The 24,072-nt window shown below is 35.0% G+C and overlaps 1 protein-coding gene and 1 pseudogene across 2 annotated transcripts in view; one reads left to right on the top strand and one right to left on the bottom strand.

The window, feature by feature from the left end:
- The window catches only part of ROCK2 (Rho associated coiled-coil containing protein kinase 2), a 137,149-nt gene extending 115,479 nt beyond the window's left edge, over positions 1–21,670 (top strand). Inside the window, exons 21-33 of the mRNA XM_082642061.1 lie at positions 2,025–2,094; positions 2,821–2,924; positions 3,089–3,275; positions 5,266–5,359; positions 5,454–5,548; positions 6,333–6,512; positions 7,025–7,193; positions 9,370–9,440; positions 10,451–10,539; positions 10,975–11,053; positions 12,101–12,362; positions 12,450–12,663; positions 21,568–21,670. Coding sequence (XP_082498187.1) covers positions 2,025–2,094; positions 2,821–2,924; positions 3,089–3,275; positions 5,266–5,359; positions 5,454–5,548; positions 6,333–6,512; positions 7,025–7,193; positions 9,370–9,440; positions 10,451–10,539; positions 10,975–11,053; positions 12,101–12,362; positions 12,450–12,663; positions 21,568–21,655 — 1,702 coding nt within the window. The 3' untranslated portion in view covers positions 21,656–21,670. The remainder of the gene's footprint in view (positions 1–2,024; positions 2,095–2,820; positions 2,925–3,088; positions 3,276–5,265; positions 5,360–5,453; positions 5,549–6,332; positions 6,513–7,024; positions 7,194–9,369; positions 9,441–10,450; positions 10,540–10,974; positions 11,054–12,100; positions 12,363–12,449; positions 12,664–21,567) is intronic.
- Positions 18,603–19,605, bottom strand: LOC309815335 (pantothenate kinase 3-like; annotated as a pseudogene). Its single transcript has one exon. The product of its transcript is annotated as a pantothenate kinase 3-like (transcript).
- Positions 21,671–24,072: the final 2,402 nt, after the last annotated feature.

Raw genomic sequence — 24,072 nt, 5'->3', positions numbered from 1 at the left:
GGGAATAGGGTTAGCCCATGGATGGATATGGATAATAGGAGACTTAGAATTTTTTCTGTGCTAGTCTGTACTATCTAATTGTAACCATGTGCATATCATGTGGTTACTTTCTGAAAAATATTTTTTCTTAAATACCTAATGAATGTTGAGCTTTAAAAGTTACATATGATGAATGGTAGCTCTTCAAGAAATCATGATATTAAAATTACACTGGGGTTTGCTGTAAGCAGGCTTAGCTGGTGATGATGATTTAAAATATTTAAAACTTGTTCTTTCATATGTTATTAATTAGTATCTTTCACATTTTCCACTCAGAGAAATAAAAATCATGATTCTTTAATAATACACTCATCAATAATAAAATAGAGAATTTACACAATTAAGTGACATTGAGTGATAATTTCCCTTTTATCCAGAAGTTGAAGGGCCAAGTAAGTAAACAAAGTGAGCAAAATGCAAATAAGGATGAAAATCCTAAGTAATATTAAATTGAAGATGGTGTGATTAAATCATTTAATCTCCCTGAGTTTTTTCTTGCTATCTACATTTTTATTTTATTTTATTTTTTTGGCCCTGCAGCATGTGGGATCTTAGTTCCCCAACCAGGGATCAAACCCATGTCTCCTGCAGTGGGAGCATGGAGTCTTAACCACTGGACTGCCGGGGAAGTCCAGCTGTATATATTTGTTAAATATCTAAGTGGTAGTAAAATATTTTCTCACTATAAAATATTCAGAACTATATTAAAAGGTAAAGAGAAAACAATATAAGGTCTCCTTTATGAATGCAGACATAGTTAATCTCTACAGAGGTAATATATCTTAACAGTCTGTTACTTGAAAAATCCTTCCACACCCTTTTCTGTGCCTGTACCTGTACATGTATACCATATTTATAGGGTTGAGTTTTTTATAGATTTTATAGATTTTGTGTTTTGTTTTTTAATTGTATCATATGTTGTGTTGTTCTCCAACTTTTTTTTTCCCCTTAGCTTTGACTTGGAATAACTGTAATATATATATTTTGTTAATAAGCCTAGACTGTAACTTATTTTAACCCAACCTCTTAAATGCATTGTTAGGCTCATTTTTTATTCTATTTATTTTTTATTTAGTTTTTTTCTTTATTGAAGATTAAAATATGTACAGAAAAAGTAAACAGATGGTAAGTGTAGAACTCAGTAATTTTTACAAAGTGTTCAAATCCATGCAGTTACCATTTACATTTAGATATAAAAACCTATACTCTTTACCTCCTTGCAGGCCCCCTCCCAGTCATTTCTTCACTCATTCTAAGATAATCAATTTTCAGGTGCCCTTTTAATTCTGCTACTTGGTTGGCGTAAATGGCTGATGACAAATGCATGCCTGAGAATATGTAATTTAGTGTTATTGGTTTAATATAGCCCTATTTGGTCTCAGAATCCCTTTATACTCTTAAAAATTATTGAGGACCCCAAAGAGTTTTTGTTCATGTGAGTTATATCTAATGTTATTTTTTGTGTTAGAAATTGAAACTGAGAAAATTTTAAAACACAAGAGCATACAAGCACACATTTCATTAGCTGTTGGAGTGATGAAATCATCATGTCATACAGCCTTGAGAAAAGCCCATATACACTGAGATAATTAAAGCTTTAAAAATAACAATGATTCTTAGTATTATGAAAATAATTTTACCTCATGAATTCTCTGAAAGAGTCTCAGTACTCCCACGGGTTTCCTAGACCACATTTTTTTTTTTTTTTTTTTTTTTTGCGGTACGTGGGCCTCTCACTGCTGTGGCCTGTCCCGTTGCAGAGCACAGGCTCTGGATGCGCAGGCTCAGCAGCCATGGCTCACAGGCCCAGCCACTCCGTGGCATGTGGGATCCTCCCAGACCGGGGCACAAACCCGTGTCCCCTGCATAGGCAGGCGGACTCTCAACCACTGCGCCACCAGGGAAGCCCCCTAGACCACATTTTAAGAGTTGCTGGCATAATATGTGTCTAACTTATTTAAACCTTTGATTCAATGTCCCCACAGAGAACGTCAAGATGCAGATGGGCAAATGAAAGAGCTCCAAGATCAGCTTGAAGCAGAGCAGTATTTCTCAGTAAGTTCCAGATGTGTTACTTTGAAAATTGTTGTATTTGTAGAATTTTAAAAAAAGGTTTGCTGCAAAACCAGGAGACTGATCTTGTCTTTAGAATAGATTCTTATAGCAAACCTCAGACAGAATTTTGGATGAATGTTTTGTACCACCCACATACAAAAGGAACACCTGGGCAAGAGACTGTAGATAGTTGAACAGAATCCATTGTCGTTGCTAAAAACATGGTTCTAAGCACATACTCATACCCTATGAAGTTGATTAATAAAAGCATTGATTTTTGAGGAAGAATATATTTTCATAATGAAAGAAAGAAAATTGTCATTTTAACATTTGTACTTTTTTGAGATCAGTTTTAAAATATGAAGTAGTAACTGTCACCTCTGTTTCACTGATTTTAAGCCAACAAAATTTTCTTGTCTAAATTAGTAATATTTTTTTTGCCTCTTCATCCTATCAATCTGTGTCATTTAATGGGAAATCTCACTGTGATATCCAGTTGAAAATCACGCTTCTAAATTATTAGCTGAATTTTTATTAGTTAATTGGTTGATTACCAGAAAATAGAAAAGCTCATTAAACTATTAATTTGCTCATGGGCTCAACACTACTGTTTTATGAGCATATTTGTATGTGCTCAACTGGACTTTTTGTCTGGATAGCTTTTGAATGTAGAAATAATATTCCTGATGATGATGATACATATTTGTATTATATTTTTCTATTTAGACCCTCTATAAAACACAGGTTAGGGAACTTAAAGAAGAATGTGAAGAAAAGACCAAACTTTGTAAAGAATTACAGCAGAAGAAACAGGAATTACAGGATGAAAGGTAAGGATAAGATCCTTGTCTCTTTTTTTCATAGTCATGAACCCTCCTCCTAGAACAGTGCCTGCTATACTCCAAATAAAAATTTGTTGATGAAGTGAATTAGACAAAAATTTGACTTTGTAGTAAAAAATTGAACATTAAAATTTTATCCCTCTAAAATGTAGGGACTCCTTGGCTGCTCAACTGGAGATTACCTTAACCAAAGCAGATTCTGAGCAGCTGGCTCGCTCAATTGCTGAAGAACAATATTCTGATTTGGAAAAAGAGAAAATCATGAAAGAGCTGGAGATCAAAGAGATGATGGCTAGACACAAACAGGAACTCACTGAAAAAGATGCTACAATTGCGTCTGTAAGTAAAATGCTTGGTTCTTTTTTGGTTCTAATTAAATTACTGTATCATAAATCTTCCTTAGAAATACTAAGAAAGTAACATAGACCTAAAATGAAAAACTGTATATGCTGGCTACAAGATATTTGACCTAGTGAACCATCAGCTTCTCAGTGTTTGGCAGAGAGAAGCTCAAAAGAAAACTACTTCCAATGGCTTCTTCACCTGTTGGTAAATTCAGAGTTAAAGGACTAAAGTGAAAGGGAAATAACCAAAAAGAAAACAGTTTGTCTTTTTTTCCTTGTTAAACCAGTCTTAGTTTAAAAGAACCTTAAAACTAATCATGAAGTTTAATCATGAAGATAGTCATATGTAGGTTGAAAAAATTGCAAGAAAAATTTCAAATAGAAGTAAAATATCAAGTAGTTGAGTTTGCCTTATCAATTATCCAGACCTATTAAAATGCTACAGTAATTTAAAAGTTTGGCACTAGAACAGGGATATTTAATCCTGTTCAGTGGAAATGAGTAGGGGGGCCAGAAATAGATTCATCATACACATACAGGAGCTTGGCATACGGTATCAGTGGCAGTATACAAATCAATGGGAAAGGATACAGATTTCATAAATGGTTTTGGAATAACTATTTTTATGTGGAAAGGAATAAAATTAGTTTCTTGTTATCATTTACTATATACAGTGGTAAATTCTAGCTATCTTAAGAACTTTAAATATGAAAAATAAAATGTTTTAAATATTAGAATGGAATCCAAAATTTACTTATAACAGAAGATAGCAAATAAATGACAGGGAAAAGATATTTGTAATGTATTTATTGAACAAGGGATTAGTATCTAGAATATAAGTGGAACTCCTACAGTTCAATACGAAAAAGTTAAATAATCCAAAGGAAAAATTGGCCAAAAGAGAAAACCTAAAAATACGAGCAGATGTTTAACCTCACTATTTTTTAGGAAAAGGCTAGATAAAATAACTTTGAAATGCCATTTCATACCCATCATTTGGGCAAAAATTCAGTATCTGACTACTTTCAAATGTTTGAAGGATATCTGGAAAATAACATTCTTATTTACTGCTATCCAGAGTGTAAAGTTAATATGGCACACTATAGTATAGTAAATAGTATGGCAATTTCCAGTAAATTTTAAATATTCATATAATCCAAAGAAAGTCCATAATAAGATAAACGTGCTAGAGAAATTCCTACACAATACTCCTAGCAGCATAAATGTTTGTAAGAGCAAAAAATTCAAATGTTATATTAATAGATGAACGAATGGATAAATGAAATGTGGTAGAAGATAGAACTACTATATCAGTTAAAATGAATTAATTAGGTCTTTATATATATCAGCAATTTAATTCTTAATATAATGTTGAGTGAAAGCAATTACAGAAAGATATATGCAGTATGATGCTATTTATGGACAGTTTAAAATCACATAAAACCGCATTATATTATTTCACGTATATGTAATAAAAGTATACAATCATGGATGGGAAGGATGAACACATAATTCACAATAAAATATCCTTCAGGAAGGAAGAAGAGGAATAGGATTTGAAGTGATTACCAAAGAATGTCAACTTCTTTAGTAAAATTTTATTTTCTGTTTTAAAGCAATGTTCGGTAAGAAATTAAATTATGGTTTTAAAATTTATTCTGCATGATGGAATGCAGAGCTTTGTTATAGTATTTGCTTTTTTTAGTTTACTAAATTGTTTTTCATTTAAAATACTGCTAAGGATTTTTGAAAGAGGGCAGTTTTTTGGCTTCCTGGGGTGCATATGAAGTCGGTATGGTTAGCAAAATTTTCATCAAGGGTGAAGTTTGGTAAGGTAGGACAAAGGCAAGAAGTGTAGAGATAGATGTACTTAGAAAAACAAGAGTTTTGGCAACATTCTAGGATATTTTCATTTTGAAGTACTGCTTTAAAACTTAACATTTTGTAAATTAGGATATGATTTTTGTTCTACTTTCATTTCTTAGCTCGAAGAAACTAATAGGACACTGACTAGTGATGTTGCCAATCTTGCAAATGAGAAAGAAGAATTAAATAACAAATGGAAAGATGCCCAAGAGCGTATGTACTAATAAGAATAACGTTTATTTTCAATATGCCTAATGCTTGTCAGTTGCTGAATTATCAGTATAATTTTTACATTCTTCTGTTTCAGAACTATCAAGGTTGAAGGATGAAGAGATAAGTGCCGCAGCTATTAAAGCACAGTTTGAGAAGCAACTGTTAACAGAGAGAACACTCAAAACTCAAGTGTGTATAATATGCTCTAAATATGATTTTGAAATTTTTCTTAGTTTACCTTTTTTACATTTTACTTCTAACATTACAGATTGGCTGTAGCAGTCATTGCTTGTATCAGTATTTGTGAACAGTCAGGATTATGTGATTTTTACCAGGTTGGGAGAAGCTAGATTTGATTAACATTGTTGAGTTCAGTGTTTATTAAAGTTTTTCTTAATTTTTCCATATGGAATCACAATCCATCCTAATTTTTTATTGTAATCTGATAAATTTTTCTGCTTTTAAGAAACGGTAGAGAATGACCATTTGCTGACAGCCTAAAAAAGGGTCACTCTGAAAAGACACCATGATTATTAACTATTCTTTTCTCAGCTCTCATGATTATATATACAGCATGAATGCTTGTGGGGTCCAAGATGCTCTGCTCTGTGGTTGGACACGTGTTGTATTTTATTAGTGTGATGCCAATGCAAAACTCTCTTCTAGGATGAGAGAAGATCTGCCTCATAAAAGTCTCTCTTGGAACTAAAAACCCAAAGTGGTAGAAGGTGACATTAGAGTGAACCTATAAACATTTAAAATTACAGTTCTCAGAAAATATGAGAGTGAAAAAGTAATAGAGTATTGGTTGGAAAAGGATGACGAGTAATGAAGAGGGTGTATTTTTTAATATAGAAAGTGTTTGTGGCCCTGTGTGTAGGGAAGGTTTTGTAACTTGCTGTTGGTGAATGACCAAGAAGTCATCAACATAATTTATTTTATTTATTTACATACCTATCTTTATGTTTTTAAGGCTGTGAATAAATTGGCTGAGATCATGAATCGGAAAGAACCTGTCAAGCGTGGTAGTGACACAGATGTGCGGAGAAAAGAAAAGGAGAATAGAAAGCTACATATGGAGCTTAAATCTGAACGTGAAAAACTGACTCAGCAGATGATCAAGTATCAGAAAGAACTGAATGAAATGCAGGCTGTAAGAATACTTTTTGAAGACTTCTTTTTAAGAAGTAGAATTATTTTCACATCTGTATATATTTTATAGCTTATGGAGCATTTCTATTAATAATTACAGTAGTCACCCCTTATGCAAGGGAGATATGTTCCAGGACCCCCAATGGGTACCTGAAACCACAGATAGTACTGAACTCTATACTTTCTATATTTTTTCCTATACTATAAGGGGCTGGATAGCATGTACATTGTGAATAAGCTGGACAAAGGGATGATTAACATCCCAGGCAAGCAGAGCCAAGCAATGTGAGATTTCATCACACTTCTCAGAAATGGCATGTAATTTAAAATTTATGAATTGTTTATTTCCGGAATTTTCCATTTAATATTTTCAGACTGCAGTTGACCTTGGATAACTGAAACCACAGAGAGTGAAACCTTGGACTAGGAGAGACTACTGTATTATTGAACTAGGAAGCAAAATTATAAGATGTATAACATCCAGTTAATTTAACGTAATTTAATTTCTTGTAGCAAATAGCTGAAGAGAGTCAGATTCGAATTGAACTACAGATGACACTGGACAGTAAAGACAGTGACATTGAGCAGTTGCGGTCCCAGCTCCAGGCCTTGCATATTGGTCTGGATAGTTCCAGTATAGGCAGTGGACCAGGGGATGCTGAAGCAGATGATGGGTTTCCAGGTACAGATTTGTTTCCAGTCCTTATGTTTACTTTTGTCTTAAATTAAATCAATTGATTGTTTTAAGACATTGACTGACTTTGCTCTTGAGGAAAAATGTTTGTCATTTCTTTAAGGGAAAACCTACTCCTTAGAGTGGAGGTTCCAATGACAATTTAAATTATTTATTTTTCACAAAATTTTTTATTAAAAAATACAAATGTAAATTTCACATATTTAGTTATTTAAATTAACTCTATATTGTACGTAGCTCTCTTTTAAAGCTTTCGTTTTATTTTTTCTTAACTTCTTTCTGAATTCTTACTTCCTTTTATGTTGGGTGTTCAGTTCATATCACTCAGTCACACACTATGGAATCCATGTCATTCACCTACCAACGTTCCTCTACTTCTCTCAATATTGCCACTAAGCCTTCCAGTTCTCATATGCTTCTTGACTCTGATTCTGACTCAGAAGAAGAATCTGTGCCTTACTTACCTATTTCATCGGAACCTAATGGTACAGGTGATATCCTGAAAGTCTTTCGCCTCTGGGTTTTTTTTCCACTACCCATAATTTTAGTCCTTTTGAAAAATTGTTGTAACATTAACTAATATTCACTAACTCTAACAAGTTGCTCAGTTAACACGTCTCAGTTAAAAAGAAACTGCTGCATGAACAAAGAATTTGTTTTTTAAAGTATTTTCACGTGGCATTGCTATTACAATTGATAGATTTATTTTTTCAGCTTACAAGAAATGGAGCAGTACTTTATATCATTTAAGAACATACGGTTTCACTGTCTGTTTCTTCCATTTTTAACCAAGAAGAAATTCTTTCTGAAGTTTCATATCAAGAATGACAGTACAGAAAAAGCACGTGTAGACTGTTTTAGAGGATGTGTTTAGGTTTTCCTTGCGTCAACATTGGCTAGGCCTTAAAAAAAGCATAAGACAATTTGACCTTATCCTTGTGCTGAAAAGATTTATAGTTTAAGTGAAGAAACCAGATGGAAAACCCATAAATTGTTATGTTTAACACAAAGTTAGTGTGAGTACAAAAAACGTTTAAAGGAAATGCCATAGGAAAGTAGTGTATAAGCAGTTGAATGTAAAGTAAAATTTAATCTATTAGTTGAATTCAAAGTAAACTAGCTATATTTATTTACATTGTCGTCACATTTCCCAGGTATATATCAGTATAAATCATAGGTGATTATACTGAAGTTGTTTCAGATCTTAGCAATAAAATTATTTCAGTCTTAACCATATTGTTAGAGGTCATCTGATTAGTCTTGGCCTAGGACCATGTCCAGACAGTTGAGAATATGGCTGTTTATAACGACATCATTTCTGTTCATGGAGTCTGGAAGGTTATTGATGTGAGAGAGAGAGTATAAGCCTTGGAATCAGAGACGTGTCCCCATGTGACCTTCTGTGGGGTTGTTGTGAGGGTTAAAGATTTACGTAAAGTGTCTAGCACAGTTCAGACACATAGTAGATATTAAGTGATAGGCACTTTTATTATTAGCATAACCTCCAAAAATGCTTATTTCACTTAATTATTTCACTAAAATAATAAACTGATCAAATACCATTAGAACAAATTCTAAGGGTTCAGAGAGTTTCCTTGGTTGAACTAGAACTTTATTGATTTTAATATTTTGGAATTTAGGAATCTTTTGGTTTATTGCTGCTTATTAGCCATATTTGATCTGTAATTTACACAATTTTATTTCATTTTATTATAGCCATTCTAAAAGTCCATTTTCTCTGAACACGTAATTACTCACTTAAAATGTTTTCTCTTCAAAGAAGATGTGCACTATACCTGTAATTAGGCCTTCTTCCAAAGGAAAAATAGAGGATTCTAATACAGGTGTACTGGTGAGAATAGAGAGCTGCTTTTCTTTTTTGCAACTTTTCTGCGGAACTTTGCAAATGCATGTATTTAATTAACAGGGCATTTGATGTTATAAACTACAGGATATGTATTTCCAGTGTGATATAACCTGGATTTTGTTTTGCATTGTATAACTTGCTTATACTGATCCTGCATTATTATCATATTTTAGATGATGTATAATAAATTCTGAACGGCATATTTGATTTGTGACTTTCATATTAAAAGTTTATTAAATTCCTCATTTTCTTAAGAGACTTGTTATATTTATTCTCATATCTTGTGCTTATTTATAGAATCAAGACTAGAAGGATGGCTTTCATTGCCTGTGCGAAACAACACTAAGAAATTTGGATGGGTTAAAAAGGTATTTGAAAATGGTTCTTTTGTTTTGCTTTTGGTTTAGCTACAGCCATTTCACTTTTGTAGTTGTAAGATATATATAAGTAGAACTTTTAGACACGTAAAACTTGTTTGCACTTTCTGATTTGGAATAATATAATTTTATGTATCTTATGTACATAAGATACTTGATGTAGTGATGAAAAAAACCTTTTCATCACTACCATGTTGTTAATAATAAAATAGTTTTTGGTGTTAGGAAAATAGAAGCCCGTTGACCTTGGTGCTTTTGTTGTTTCAGTGGGAAAACAACTCTGGATATGACAGAAAGTCCCATTTGTTTCTTTTCCTCTCGTACTATGATTATCGATATTATGTTCATTTTTGATAAGTGTCTTATTAGCCTTAGGCTGCTATAACAAAATGCCACAGACTGAGTAGTTTGTCAACAACAGAAATTAATTTCTCATGGTTCTGAAGGCTGGAAGTTCAGATCAAGGTGCCAGCCAGCATGGCTGGGTTCTGGTGAAGGTCCTCTTCCAGGCTACAGACTTGTTGCTCTGTCCTCATGGTGGAAGGTGTAGGAATTTCTCTGGAACCCCTTTTATGACAGCACGAATCCCATTCATGAGGGCTCTGGTGTCATGACCTAATCAACTTCCAAAGACCCCTCTTCCTAATACCATCCCATTAGGTGTTGGGATTTAACCTGTGAATTTGGGGGAATATAAACATTCAAACCATAGCAATAAGGTTACTTACGCTATTGGATCTCGAAGTGAACTCAGTCCCCAAAATATTTGAATTCATTCCCCCCCCCGCCCCCCCCAATGTGCTTGTTTAAAGTATATACAAACAAATTTATTGTTAGTTTGAGGAAGACTTTTTTAAGAATACATTCAGATAACTTTTTAGGTATTTAATTTATATTTTCTATGATTTTTATTGCTAATATAGAATTTATTTTCAAAGAAAAAATAAATAAGATATATATTAACTTGAATCATGAATTCCTTTCCTCTTTCTTTTTAACAGTATGTGATTGTAAGCAGTAAGAAGATCCTTTTCTACGACAGTGAACAGGATAAAGAACAATCGAATCCTTACATGGTTTTAGATATAGAGTAAGTATTTTTATTAGAATATTTAGGAACTTTATCTTTTAAAGGTTAAGAGTGACGTGACCTTTTCGTCGAGTTAGTGTAATTTATTAGTCACATAGTACAATGTATATACTCACATAGTATAGCTGCTAGCATACTGTTGTTACCTTTTCTAATTTTGCTTCATACAGATGAAAGTCTGGGATATAGAGTTGGCTAAAACATCTTTATTTCATGGGTCTTTAATGATGTTGTTTTCTGAGACTAATTAGAAAATTTCTGACTTACTGGAAATTTCTCAAAATGCAAGGAGTGATTGAATTTATAGAGCAGGATATTCTCTGACCTAACAAAGGTCAAAATAGTCAGTTTTAATTTCTGACAATAAGTATAGGATAACAAAAATAATTTGATCCTTTGGTAATACTTTACTCCTTTATTAAAAATCTTTTATAGCAAGTTATTTCATGTCCGACCAGTTACACAGACAGATGTATATAGAGCAGATGCTAAAGAAATTCCAAGGATATTCCAGGTAAACCGTTTTATCTTGTGGTTTGTTTGTTTTGTTTTTTCACCTTTATACATTCTCAGCATGACATGACATAACGAATTTCTTTATTCTTGGGGCTTTTTCAGATTATCTTTCAATTTTAGTCCCATTTAAAGGTGGTTTGTTCCTTTGTGACTTTCATGCTTATGCTATTTACATACATCTTAATTCTTCTCTCCATTTTACTTGTTAAACTCTGTAGTGTGTTTATATCACATTTCTAGCCTTTGCTATATCCTTTTGTTCAAGGTTGGTTATGATATTTTTTGAGCGTGAATGTTCTCCTGTTTTTAGTTTTATGCTCAGCCCTCTAGGAAGTTAAAAAAGTTGCTTGTGAAGTTAAATTTTGCCCCCAGGAGCCCTTTTACTTCCAATTTAAGGTGAAGACAAATTCTCCCCTTTATTACTTCCATTTTAAAGTCAGTCAAACCAACAATTACTGAGTTCCTTCTGTGTAAAAGCCATTGTGCTTGGTGTACTGTGGGAAAGTTGGCTGCTTACTTTCTGAATGCTTAGAATGCTTATTTGGAGTATATTATACATCCTTTCCTCTTTTCCTTTCTTCCTCAACTCTCCAAATACAAATCTTTTCAATTAAAACTATATTTGCAGTTATCACCAAGTTGTCTATTTTTGAGAATCACAGAGCCTCAATTCATATAATTGCCACATTTCTTCAGGTGTTTTGAACATTCCCTCCCAGAAAAACTTTCTAACACTAATCAAGTGCAGATTTACCTTTTGCTAGCCTATTCTGATAAAATTGCTGAAACACAGGAAGATGACATGGAGAAAATAAGGAGGCATCATTTGAACAGGATTGATTCTTTTGAAATGTGAACCAAAGTGACTGGCTAATGACTTTTCTCATCTGAGCTCTTGATTTGAACCTACTAACATTAGAACATCAAATGCATTTTCTTCTCATTGAATAGTTTAGGCTAATTTTATTTAGGCTATAAGAATCATTATTACATAAAAAATAACCTATGTTTGAAGATCATTCATTGTGCTTCTTGGTGTTTATAGATCCTGTATGCCAATGAAGGGGAAAGTAAGAAGGAACAAGAATTTCCAGTGGAGCCGGTGGGAGAAAAATCAAATTATATTTGCCACAAGGGACATGAATTTATTCCTACTCTGTATCATTTCCCAACCAATTGTGAGGCATGTATGAAGCCATTGTGGCATATGTTTAAACCTCCTCCTGCTTTAGAGTGCCGTCGCTGTCACATTAAATGTCATAAAGATCACATGGATAAAAAGGAGGAAATTATAGCACCTTGCAAAGGTAAATAGTAAATTATTTGCTCCATCAATATTATTTATGTTCAGATCATTTTAAACATATTAATCTTTTTCAAATATTTCTTTATAGTGTATTACGATATTTCATCGGCAAAGAATCTATTGTTATTAGCAAATTCTACAGAAGAGCAGCAGAAGTGGGTTAGTCGGTTAGTGAAAAAGATACCTAAAAAGCCTCCAGCTCCAGACCCTTTTGCACGGTCATCTCCTAGAACTTCAATGAAAATACAACAAAACCAGTCTATTAGGCGGCCAAGTCGACAGCTTGCCCCAAACAAACCAAGGTAATAAATTAAAATGTGGTAAAACTTAAAGTGTTTAAAAAAATATTTTGCTGTTTATACTCAAATTACAAACTTTCCTAATTGCAATTTTTCTTTGGTATTTTCATGATCTGTGGAATACCAAATGTTTGAAACTGTTTCATTGTGCATGCGTCATTCATTTATTCAGCTGGATGTAATAAATTTACTTACTGAATCACACATATATATTAAATTCAACCAAAAATAATATGAAGGGCTCATTTTTGTCATGTATATGTATTGGGTTGGCCAAAAAGTTTATTCGGGTTTTCCCATAAGAACAAACTTTTTGGCCAGCCCAATACATAATCATAATATTTTAGGATTTTATAAGCACATTGACTTAATTTATTGATTTAGTAGACAGGATGCACACACAGACCTTTAAGTGTCAGGTACACACATTGTTTTTATTATTGCAAACCTCTGAAACCTCTTATGTTAGAGACTTGTTGGGGCAGGACTGAAATCTTAAATCTTAATTCAAATCTATAAGTTTAAAATAATAACTTGTCTCAGATTTAAAGAGTAATACAGATCAGCTTTAAAAATGCAAATATTAACTAATGAATATAGTGGGCATTTTTTATAGTTGAGGTGGAGTTGGGAATATGGAGTAAAGATAGAGATTATTATTGCACAAAAACATTTTTTTTAAATTAATTTATTTATTTTATTTATGGCTGTGTTGGGTCTTCGTTTCTGTGCGAGGGCTTTCCCCAGTCGTGGCAAGCGGGGGCCACTCTTCATTGCGTGCGCGGGCCTCTCGCTATCGCGGCCCCTCTTGTTGCGGAGCGCAGGCTCCAGACGCGCAGGCTCAGTAATTATGGCTCACGGGCCCAGTCGCTCCGCGGCACGTGGGATCCTCCCAGACCAGGGCTCGAACCCGTGTCCCCTGCATTAGCAGGCAGACTCTCAACCACTGCGCCACCAGGGAAGCCCTCACAAAAACATTTTGATGCAACCGTTTTCATATAGCTGCATTATAGTAATTTTTGATTCAGAATAACCATTTCTTGACTTACTAGCTAATACAGTATTTATAAATAAATACTGCTATTCATTGAAATGAACATTTGGTTAGCTAAAGGATAAAGTATATACTTAGATCATGTATCTGATTTCAAGTGTCCTTTTTGTTCCCTAACACAGGACCTTCAGTATATGAATAATGATGTACATTGGCTGTATTATCAGAAATATTTTCATTCTAGCCACAACATCGTGTATGAAACTGTTCTTGAAACTAATATCTCAAGGAAATAATTTAGAATGACAAAGGTAGAATTGGTGTTTCAGCAGTGAAAGTGTTGAATTTTTGTGTGAGGTATGATAAAACTAAATATTGTAGAATTAGCGATTATATGATAGTAATTGACCTGAAGAAACTCAAAGAATTCGGAGACACTGAAGGTCATTCCATGTACCCTGTGCAAAACATCTAGAAATTAAATTTCTATTATTAATATTGTAGAACCATTAATGCATAAATGCCAAGCTATTTTAATACCTGACAATATATAGTGCTTTATAGCTTCCAATGTGCTTCCATATGTTGGGTTAGCCAAAAAGTTCGTTTGGGTTTTTCCGTAAGATGTTATGGAAAAACCTGAATGAACTTTTTGGCCAATCCAATATATTCTCTTTTAACTTTCTATATATTCTTTCATTTGATCTTTAAAATACTCATGGAGTAGAATAGGTATTACTCTTTTTCTTTTTGAGACTCTAGAAAGGAAGATAATTTGTTAGATTCAAGACTATAACAGCTATAGTTTTTTTAGTATATTTTATTCTTTTGTGCTGTTTGACAAGTTAATGATTTCACTACATGTGTTAAGACAGTTTACGAAGCAGTTTTCGGACCAAGTGAGGCATGTTTTCAATGACTTATCATTTTCTTGCCCCCCAGCTCAGCATTAGGATTTATTTGAAAGCACATTTACTTTTGACTTTTGTTACTTTTTTTTTTAGTTCTGGCCCTGCCCTTCGAATCATTCTTCACTGATTTTTTTTTAATACATTTTGCATAGCAACAGTAAGTAATAGGGATTTCTTCCTCTCACAACTATGCATGTAGATAAAACTAATACCAAAACTGACTGTAAAATGTACAGGGATTTTTTTTTTGAATTTTAAAATCTAATACGCTCTTTAAAATTTTAAATGTAAAGATGGGCAAATTTAAAATACAGTTTTGCATTTTATTATGCCTCTGCAACATTATTTCCATTGCTTTTAACATCTGTGCCTCCATTGCTTCATTAACTCATAAAATTGTATCTGTGTCTGTCCTTAGGTGAATAACCCTACATTTTGCATTCCATTTTGGGTGTCACATTTTACGAGTAGCGTACACACATTGGAAGGTATACAGAAGAGAATTACTGAGGGAGTAGTGGGTCATTTGAAGGTGTTACATACACATGTAGCAAGTGAAGGAACTAAGGATATTTTAGTCTTCTGAGGAAGTGTTTTGAAAGGATGGGAGGTCATAAATAACAAAAAAGATTTAAAGGATTTTTCCTTGGAAGAACTAAGCAGAGAGGCATATTTTTCAGTCAGCTGGGAAGAACTATCAAGCAGTCAGATTTGCAAAATTGAAAGAATTGGCTTGCTCTAGAATAGTGAGTGCCCTGTCGCCACAGGTGTGCCCCTGATTTAGATGACTGCTTGGCAGAACTGAGAGGGAGCGGTGCTCCTTGATCGGTCCTGTGTATGCAGTCTGATGTCGCGCAGCATGGCTCTCGGGGAGTCAAGCACTGGACTGGATGGTCTGCAATACCCTACTAATTTGTAACATATTCCTATGGACGAATGGGTAGAGCTTTAAACGATGATCCGAGAAAACCTAGGAACAGAATTTCTGGTGTGAATCACCAGTAATTTAATAGCTAGCTCTTCATTTGTGTTTATTTACTATTAGTCTTAGCACTAGTCAGTCTAGCTTTAGTTGGACTAACTCACATGCTGTCTTTCTTAAAACAAATGTTTGGCTTCATTAGACATCATCAAATGTATATATTTCTATACACACTAAAACATAGTATCCATAAATATTCATCTAATCCTTTTTTTATTCCTTTGTTAACAACTGCATCATTCTATTTTTTTCCTTTGGCCTCTGTGACATTCTTTGTTCTGATTCTCCCTTTACCTCTCTTTGCAGCACTTCCCTTTTTCTGTAGTGAAGTGCTTTAAAGTAATAAGTGTTAGCTACTATTATTATATAAAATAACATAATTTTATTATATAAAATAATTTTCGAGGGCATATTATAGTATGCTAGGCACTCTTTTCAGAGCTTTAACTGTACTAATTCATCCTCATAACCACCCTGTGATTTAGCTATTTATCTCTATATTTTACAGATGAGGAAACTAAGGCACAGAAACATTGTGTGCCCAAGGTCACACAGCTAATAAGTAGCAGAGCCATGAGTTTAGATCCAGATAGTCTAGTTCCAGATCCTGTATTCTCAACTGTAATACTTCACTGCCTCACAGTGATTCAAGTAGACTTGAATTAATTGACAGTTTATAAAGCAATGTATAGAAATGCCATTCTAGAAGAATGTTTCCTCGGTAATTTTGAATTAGAAATACTATGCTGGAAAAGTAAGAAATTGGTGAATAAAATGCCGACTTTTGATGAAGACAGTTTGGAGAGATCCTAATTTGTTCCAGTGCAAGACACAAAATACTGGTCCCTGCTGAGGGCATTTCTCTTTAATTATCTTTTTCTTTAAAGATTTTTTAAAATTATTTAAGCCACGTAGAAAAGTATAAAGCAAAAATGCAACCAATACTAGTTTATTCAGTTTTAAGAAATAAAGCATTGCCAATACAGTTAAAACTTAAGGGTGGGGGGAGCTATTATTTTATCATTATCTCACCTCTATTTTTTCCAGTTCTAAATATTAGAACATTAATAGACTAATTGGGGAAAAAAATAGTAAAGTTATATACAACTTGAAGTGTCAAAAATAAACCCATAAATGAAGTAGAAGAAAATAGGGGAATATGTATCTGATCTTGGATTAGAGAAGAACTTCCTAATAATAAAAGCAAAGAAAGAAAATAAAAAGATTGACTAACCAAAAATTAAAGCCTTGTAGATTTAAAAACACCACATATTTTACAATACATCTGCGAAAGATGGGTTAGTATCTTTGTGCATGGAGTTCTTATATAAGTCATTTAGAAAAAGGGAATTGACTCTTCCCAATATAAAAATTAGGGAGGAACATATAGGCATTACCATGAATATGAAAAAGTGATCAACCTGATTACTAAGCAAAGAAATTAAAATTAAAACTATATTGTAAAAATATTCTCACCTGCCAAAGGGGTAAGGATTAAGAAACTTAGTATTGGTGAGATGTAAAGAAACAAGCCCAATCATGTGCTGCTAAGTGGAACTCAAAACTAAATGCTAGTAGAACTGAAAACTAAACCCCTTCTGAAGCAGTCTTTGGCAATAAGTTTTACAGGCCTGAAGTGTATACCCATTGATCAATTAATGGAGGAGCATAGACAATCAAACAGATAATTACAGTATTGTTTAACATGTTGTTTATTATGGAGGCATGAACAAGTGTTATGGGAGAACAAAGGAAAGCATAGAGAATTCTGCCATTAAAACATCAAGAACGGTCTTAAAAAAATGGCGGATCAGTAATTTCCCAGGCAAAGAAATAAGGTAAAAGACAGCTTTAGGCAAAATGTTATATGTAGAGGCACTAGTTGTCAGAATTACCTATGTGTTTGTAATGTTGTGTTGGGTTAGGGTGGGGAGAGGGTAATAACAGGAAGTGGTAGAAGATGACACTGGAGAGAAAGCTCTGAGCCAGATTGAAAAGGACCATGTTCACTGTGCTATAGGAGTTTTGATTTTGTTCTGGTAGGAGCTGTCAACAAGAGATCAGTATGTTTTGACTTAGTGAGATCCTGAACTAAAGTATTGACAGTGAAAATGGAGAGAAGAAACCAAGTTAAAGAAAGATTCTTTTTTTGTGTGTGTGGTGGGGGGGACTATAATGCTTTTATTACCAGGATGTATGAAACATTGATCCTTTTATAATTCTGCAATACAGCCTCAGATGCCCATAGTTTCAAAACAACTCGTCTTTTAGATTTCCATAACATCCATTTAGAATAAATGATTTTGTTGCTGTTCACAGTGGAAGACAGTCCTTAGCTTTGATGGTTTAGACCTAATTAAACAGAAATGGCTAACTTTGGGCCTAAGATAAATGTGGTATAGAGAGAAGAGCACAGAACCCTACCAATACATGTAAACCATACTCCATTCAAATAGTCCTGGGACCTCACTGAGTGGACTTTCAAATAAGTAATTAAGCCTCCAATTAAAAAACGTTTTAAAATGTACTATCTGATAAACTTAAGATACAAAAACTGCAGTATCACCAATTATGTGCATTTTCTAGGATTCATTTTAAAATTCAGGCTAATGTTTAACAATAGTATTTCGATTAAATTATGGCATTTGAAAAAGGTTATACTTCTGGGGAAAGATCACATAAACATGCTTTTTGGGAGAAGATACGTTTGGAAAACAACAGTAATGGATGATTAATATTGCTTTAACATTTCTAAAGTCACATAAACATGATCATCTTTGATTGCCATTTCAGTAAGTTTCGATACAGGGTATGTTACTGCCCACTTACTAGTAACCAAAGCACACATAGAACAGACTTGTAACAAATACTCGGAATCAGTTCTTTCCACGAGCTAAACATTTCTGAGACTTTAAGAGTCATGTTCGAACATGCAGTACTGCGATGCTGGCTACATAAAATAAGTAGAAGGTCTTTTTCAGAGGAGGCGCAATCATCAGGCTGTATTGCATTTAGGGATTGAACACTGGCTGTATACAGAAGGGAAAGCATTTCACTTAGAAATACTTCACATGACTGGAGCTCTCTTTTTAATATGGCAACATACAGCAGCTTACCGTGCTGACACTTAAAAATCAACAGGAAGAGTGCTACTCTTTCATCCTTTGGTTCCCAGGGACAAATAATGCAGTAGTAACATCTCTGGTCTTCCGTTCCTCTCGAATGACATTTATTAACAGAGAGAAACCCGATGCTTTAGCTGGAATTTGGCAGCCCAAGAAGTGCGCCAACTGCTCCAGAACACCCCTCATGCTCTAGAAACAGTGCTTTCCGTTGACCCTTTTGACAGTAATCCAGTGCATACGCCAAAAGTTTCATCGAGAGAGTATTGACACGCAACGTTTCCAACAAAGACAACTGTTGATTTTCTCATGAACAGGCCACGTTCGTGCCACAGAACCAAGGTTATTGGTGATAGTAACTAACGTAGCTCTTGCTAGGTGCTGTTTACTAACATGTTCTCGCTTCTCCTTACAAATCATATTCCCAAAACTAGACGCTACAGCCCAACCAGGCAGACCAGCTCTTCCATATCTCCTCTGTAAATATCAGGGACCAGCTTGTCAGCTTGGGTGCTGTCACCTTTGGATGCCATTTCAAGAACCTCTTCAAAACGTTCACAGCCAGTCAACAAACTACATAAACCCAGAAAGGTACCCCCTCCAAGGCTTGTCCCAGTTACTTGTTCATAGTTGTCTTTGGAGTGGACTGCTAAACTACTGACTCCGGAACCAGTGTTTACTACCAGCAGTGGAGAGGGATCATCCAGGTTGAAAGGCATCTTTTGGCATCTCTCAGGTTCTGAGGCATTAGCAAAATAATAGCGCTCTGCCTCTCCATCGAAACTGACAGAATCTGTATACTGCAAGCCCTTTTACACGGCAGTCAGGTTCCTCCAGTTTGTGCAGGTGGAGGTTTCCAAATGTGTGAAAACCGTTTTTAGACTTGTCAGCACCACCTCCCGTGGCACGTAGCACCGTGTGTAATGTTGAGAAGTTTTTACCTCTTCCCCTTTGGATAAAAGCAGGCAGGTCCTGGGTTGGAAATCTGATGAAGTGCAAGTTCCCTCTCCAGCCCAAAAGTGTGAAATCTTTCAGTTCAAGGTGTACATCCCGAATACCAGTGGATCCATAGGCTACATTAGAAGTCACGTATTTCCGGATACTTTTTTACGCTCTCAACTTCTTCTTCTTCTTCCTCTGCTGTGATATCGATAGGTTCAAAATACGAGCGCTTTACCAGAGTTACCCCGATGTCCATGCCAAACCATGGGAAAGAGGGTTTCTTGGCTTCCTTGATCTTAATGGCGTCGGCCCCGGGGGCGAGAGGCGGCCTCGGTCCGGAGCGCAGAGGGCTGTGGCGGCGACTCCGACGGTGGCTGGGCCGCTTCCTCCCCTCGGGCCGGGCGGGGCGGGGGCGCCTGAGACGAGGCCCCGGCCCAGGGGAAGACCCCCACCCCCACCCCCACGAGAGGCGGCCGGGACCGAGAGAGCAGGGGAAACCGGGGGCCTCGCCGCTCCGGGGCCCCCGCCGCCCCAAACAAAAGGCCCCGGGCCCCAAGCCGCTGCCGCCGCCGCCGCCGCCACCGCCGCCCTCTAAAGAAAGATGCTTAAGTTGAAATGACAAGAATTAGATGACTGAGTGGGAGGGGAGGAGGGAGAGGTTTTAAGGAAGTCTCGTCGTGCATTACACTGATAGCCTAGTGATGAGACTTTTAAAATTTGAAGATTGCGACATGGGCACACGCTTCACACATTCTTCAAAGGTTTTGGAAGGATATGAAATGCAGATTTTTCATAAAGTATGCTAAAACGGGGCCTTCGATACCCAGGAAGGCTTACTGATCTCACTCTCCCAAGTAGTAGAGTTGAAACCATAGCTAAAAGTTACTTTACATGTAAGCCTAAAACAATGAGTATGAGTATATACTAGGCTGTGATATATTTTAAGTGAATAACTATATCTAAGTTTGTGTGCTTATTAATCAAATATTCTGCATTTAGCACATATTGGAGTAATTTGAGTCGGGTAATCATCCATCAACCTACCCTGTCAATGATTCTCAAAGTCAAGCAGCTGCATCAGAATTCATCTTAAAATGCAAATACTTCCCCCACCCCCCACCCCCAATTTAATTATATCAGGATCTCTTGAGATGAAGCCTGGGAATATGCATTATACATAGCACTGGATAAATCATACACAGTAAAGTTTAAGAACCACTGACATAGTGACCACAGATGGGTCCTTGGCACAAATGTATTCGTGAACGTCACAGTTATGAACAATGAGAAAGGTACTCCCGTTTTTAAAAATAAAAATGATTGCACTATTAGATGGTTGGGTTGGGTTGGAAAGAAAAGACCACATATACCCCTGTTCTAAGTCCAGTTTATTTGGCCAAGATAAGTTGCCAATGCTGCTTATCTACCTGTGTGTTTCCCTTTATCTGTAGTTTTTTTTACGGAAGGCTTAACTTTTGGTGACCCGTTGAAAAAGTAGGGTCCTGCTGGAATTGAGAAAGCTACATTCTTAATATTACTCACCTTTCATACCAGGGCTTATGGTACAATTCTGTGAAAATGTGAGCTAACTGGGCACTTTTGTGAAGGGAACATTGACACACACTGAGCTTTCAGTTCTTAAACTGGGCATCAGGGTGGTCACGTCTTCATGTGGGCCCAGTGGAAAGAAGATTGTGTCTTCCCCCTAAATACTATCTCTGTCCTCAGTTCTCTGGTAGTTTGGAAAGCATACCTGGCCAACATGATTATATGCATTTGCATGTAAAGAGAAAGAAGATTTCCCTGTGTGCTTCCACCTTAATTTTAATCATGTTGTTATCAATGAAGGGAAAGTTAAAATGCTTACAGCACCAAGTGTGATTTTTTGATCATAGCATATTAAACTGTCATTTCTAAAGAGTGTTAGAGTATAAATTTGCAAACCTCCTATTGCAGATTGCTTGATTTGGCATTTAAAGACTGGGATTGGTCATTTGATGATGTTGATGGTGGTGATGATGATGACGATGTTTTTGATTTCTGAAGAAGTAAATGGGGTAAATCAAAAAATGAGAAATGAGTTGTTTTAGTATTTCCAAGTAGTGCATGTGGTTTGCACTTTGGATTTTCATTATTTTTGACCAGTTTGAAATTTTATTAAGTTGTTTTTGACAGTACTTATTTGAAAAGTAGTTTTCAGACAAGTTTCTAACTGAAATTTCCATGTTAAGTATAAAAGTGAAATGCTATGTTCAGATTCTTTATTGGCCATATATTTTCAATGCAGTTGGAATTGTAATTTTTTATCTTAGGAATGAAACATGTAGAAATAACAAATGGAGCTAATTCTGGTACTTTCTGTTCATTCCAAAGAAGCCATATGCAGAGAAGTAAAATTTACAGTCTTTTCAAGTTCCTACAACTGTATTAGTTTGTGAACATAGCATGGGATTCCTTTCTCCCTCCACCCCTCTCTCCTTCCCTCCTCTTTCCTTCTTTCTAACTTGCAAGAATTGAAACCATAAAAACTTTGTTAAGTCTAACAAATGCTGTGAACTAGCTGTTTCTGATTTGGCTTTTTTTGTGATGTGAAATGTTTACTTTCTGAAAATTTAATGTTACTCTTGCTGAGGAATGCTAATGGTATGCTGTGAAAACTCTTGTGCTTTTAGACAATGTGGTTTGGTTAATAGTGGCTAACAGATTTGAATGAAAATTGAAACTCGTGAGTTAAACCTTTTATATGGAATGAATTTAAAAGAAGTAATGTCTATCTTAACCTAAGCAACATGTTGTGAAATACATAAATCACACATTATTGGGATCTGTTTATAACCAGCATTTACAGAGTAATTTTTACATATATTTACTACAACGTGTTTGTTCCCATTTCATAGATTTAAAAAAATGTGGCATAGGGTCAAATAGTCAAGTAGAACCTGGTCCATAAGTGCGCTCTTCTTTCAGCTACATGAGGCAGCTAACAGTTAAACCCCAAGTCGAACTTGACATTCACTTGAATCATTCAGTGACATATTGTCTCACCCTAATATGCAGTTAACCATATTAAAACTTGTGTGTCATGTTTGTGGCCAGTGTGAGAAAATATGAGGAAGAATATAATTGCATGTACCTAAAAATAAGAAAAGTAATACAGTAAATATGTTTTATGCATGATTCAGGTGTTAAAAGTATAGTAGTTGGAAGACTATATAGTTTGATGTAAATGGAATGCCGTTTCAAAGAACTGATAACAATCTCTTAAATTATTTCACTGTATCAACTAACTTTATTTTCCTTTTCTTTCCAGCTAACTGCCTTCTATGAATGCAGTCATTATTCAAGGTGATCATATTCTTACAGTTGAAACAAGACTGAAATATGATGGCCCAAAATTTATTAAAAAGCTATATTTTCCTGAGAGACCGATACACACATACATGTTCCCTTTATTCTGCAATATAAATTCTAAATGTTGGATAGATTTTTCTGGGCTCCTTTGGAGCAACAAGTTGAACCAACAGTGATTGGTTAATAGAGTAAGAATATCATGTGAAACTCTTCCAGACTTGTTCCATAAAGCTCTCTTAGCATCACTCACACTACATTGAATAAAAGGATTGAGAAGAGTTAAAGAAATCATCTTTTCAGCTTCAGCAGAGAGATTTCACCAGCACATTTGCCAGAAGAATCTGGGAATGGATTCCACTACAGTGATACAGACTGCATCTTTAAGAAGTGACCATTATACTGTGTGTGTGTGTGTGTGTGTGTGTGTATGTATATATACACATGCGCGCGCACACACACACATCTATATAGTACTGTAATACTGCAAGAGGGTTTTTTTAACTTCCCACTTTATTTTTTTATAAACATTAATCAGATATCATTACTTACTGCAGTTGCAACTATGCATTTGTATAAAGCCATAATGTTGGAGTTTATATCACTCATTTGTGTGTACCTGATGGAAACTGCATGTTCATGTTTAAGCAGTTACTGTAACAAGAAGTTTGAAGTTAATTATATCACTTTCCTAATGCTTCATAATAGGCAACTTTACCCATTTTGAATGCCTTAATTTAATTTTTTTCAAAATCTCCACCCTTTTCTGTATTTAAAAAAAAAAAAAAAAGAACAAGTGTTTACCAGCTCTTAGGATGCAAATTTGCTTTGCAGAAGAAAAATAGTGCACTATTTTTACACATAATAGTTATCAATGTCAGCCTATTTTGATTGTATAAGAGAATTTTTTTTTAAGTATTGGTGATAGAAACAGTAATGGATAGTATTGGAACTAATATATCTTTTATGTATATCTATTATTCATCCAACCCTTTTTACAGACCTCAGTATTAGTGTGTGACTATGAAATGTTTTCTTTTAATTTCCTGGCTACCCTAGGTATGTTTTTATTTCTGATAAAGATATTTGTGACTATTTTTACATTTTCACACT

This window comes from Mesoplodon mirus (genome assembly GCF_964341445.2).
Source record: "Mesoplodon mirus genome assembly, chromosome: 14".
In the NCBI taxonomy this organism is placed as follows: Eukaryota; Metazoa; Chordata; class Mammalia; order Artiodactyla; family Ziphiidae; genus Mesoplodon; species Mesoplodon mirus.
This window is presented reverse-complemented; position numbering and strand designations above follow the sequence as displayed.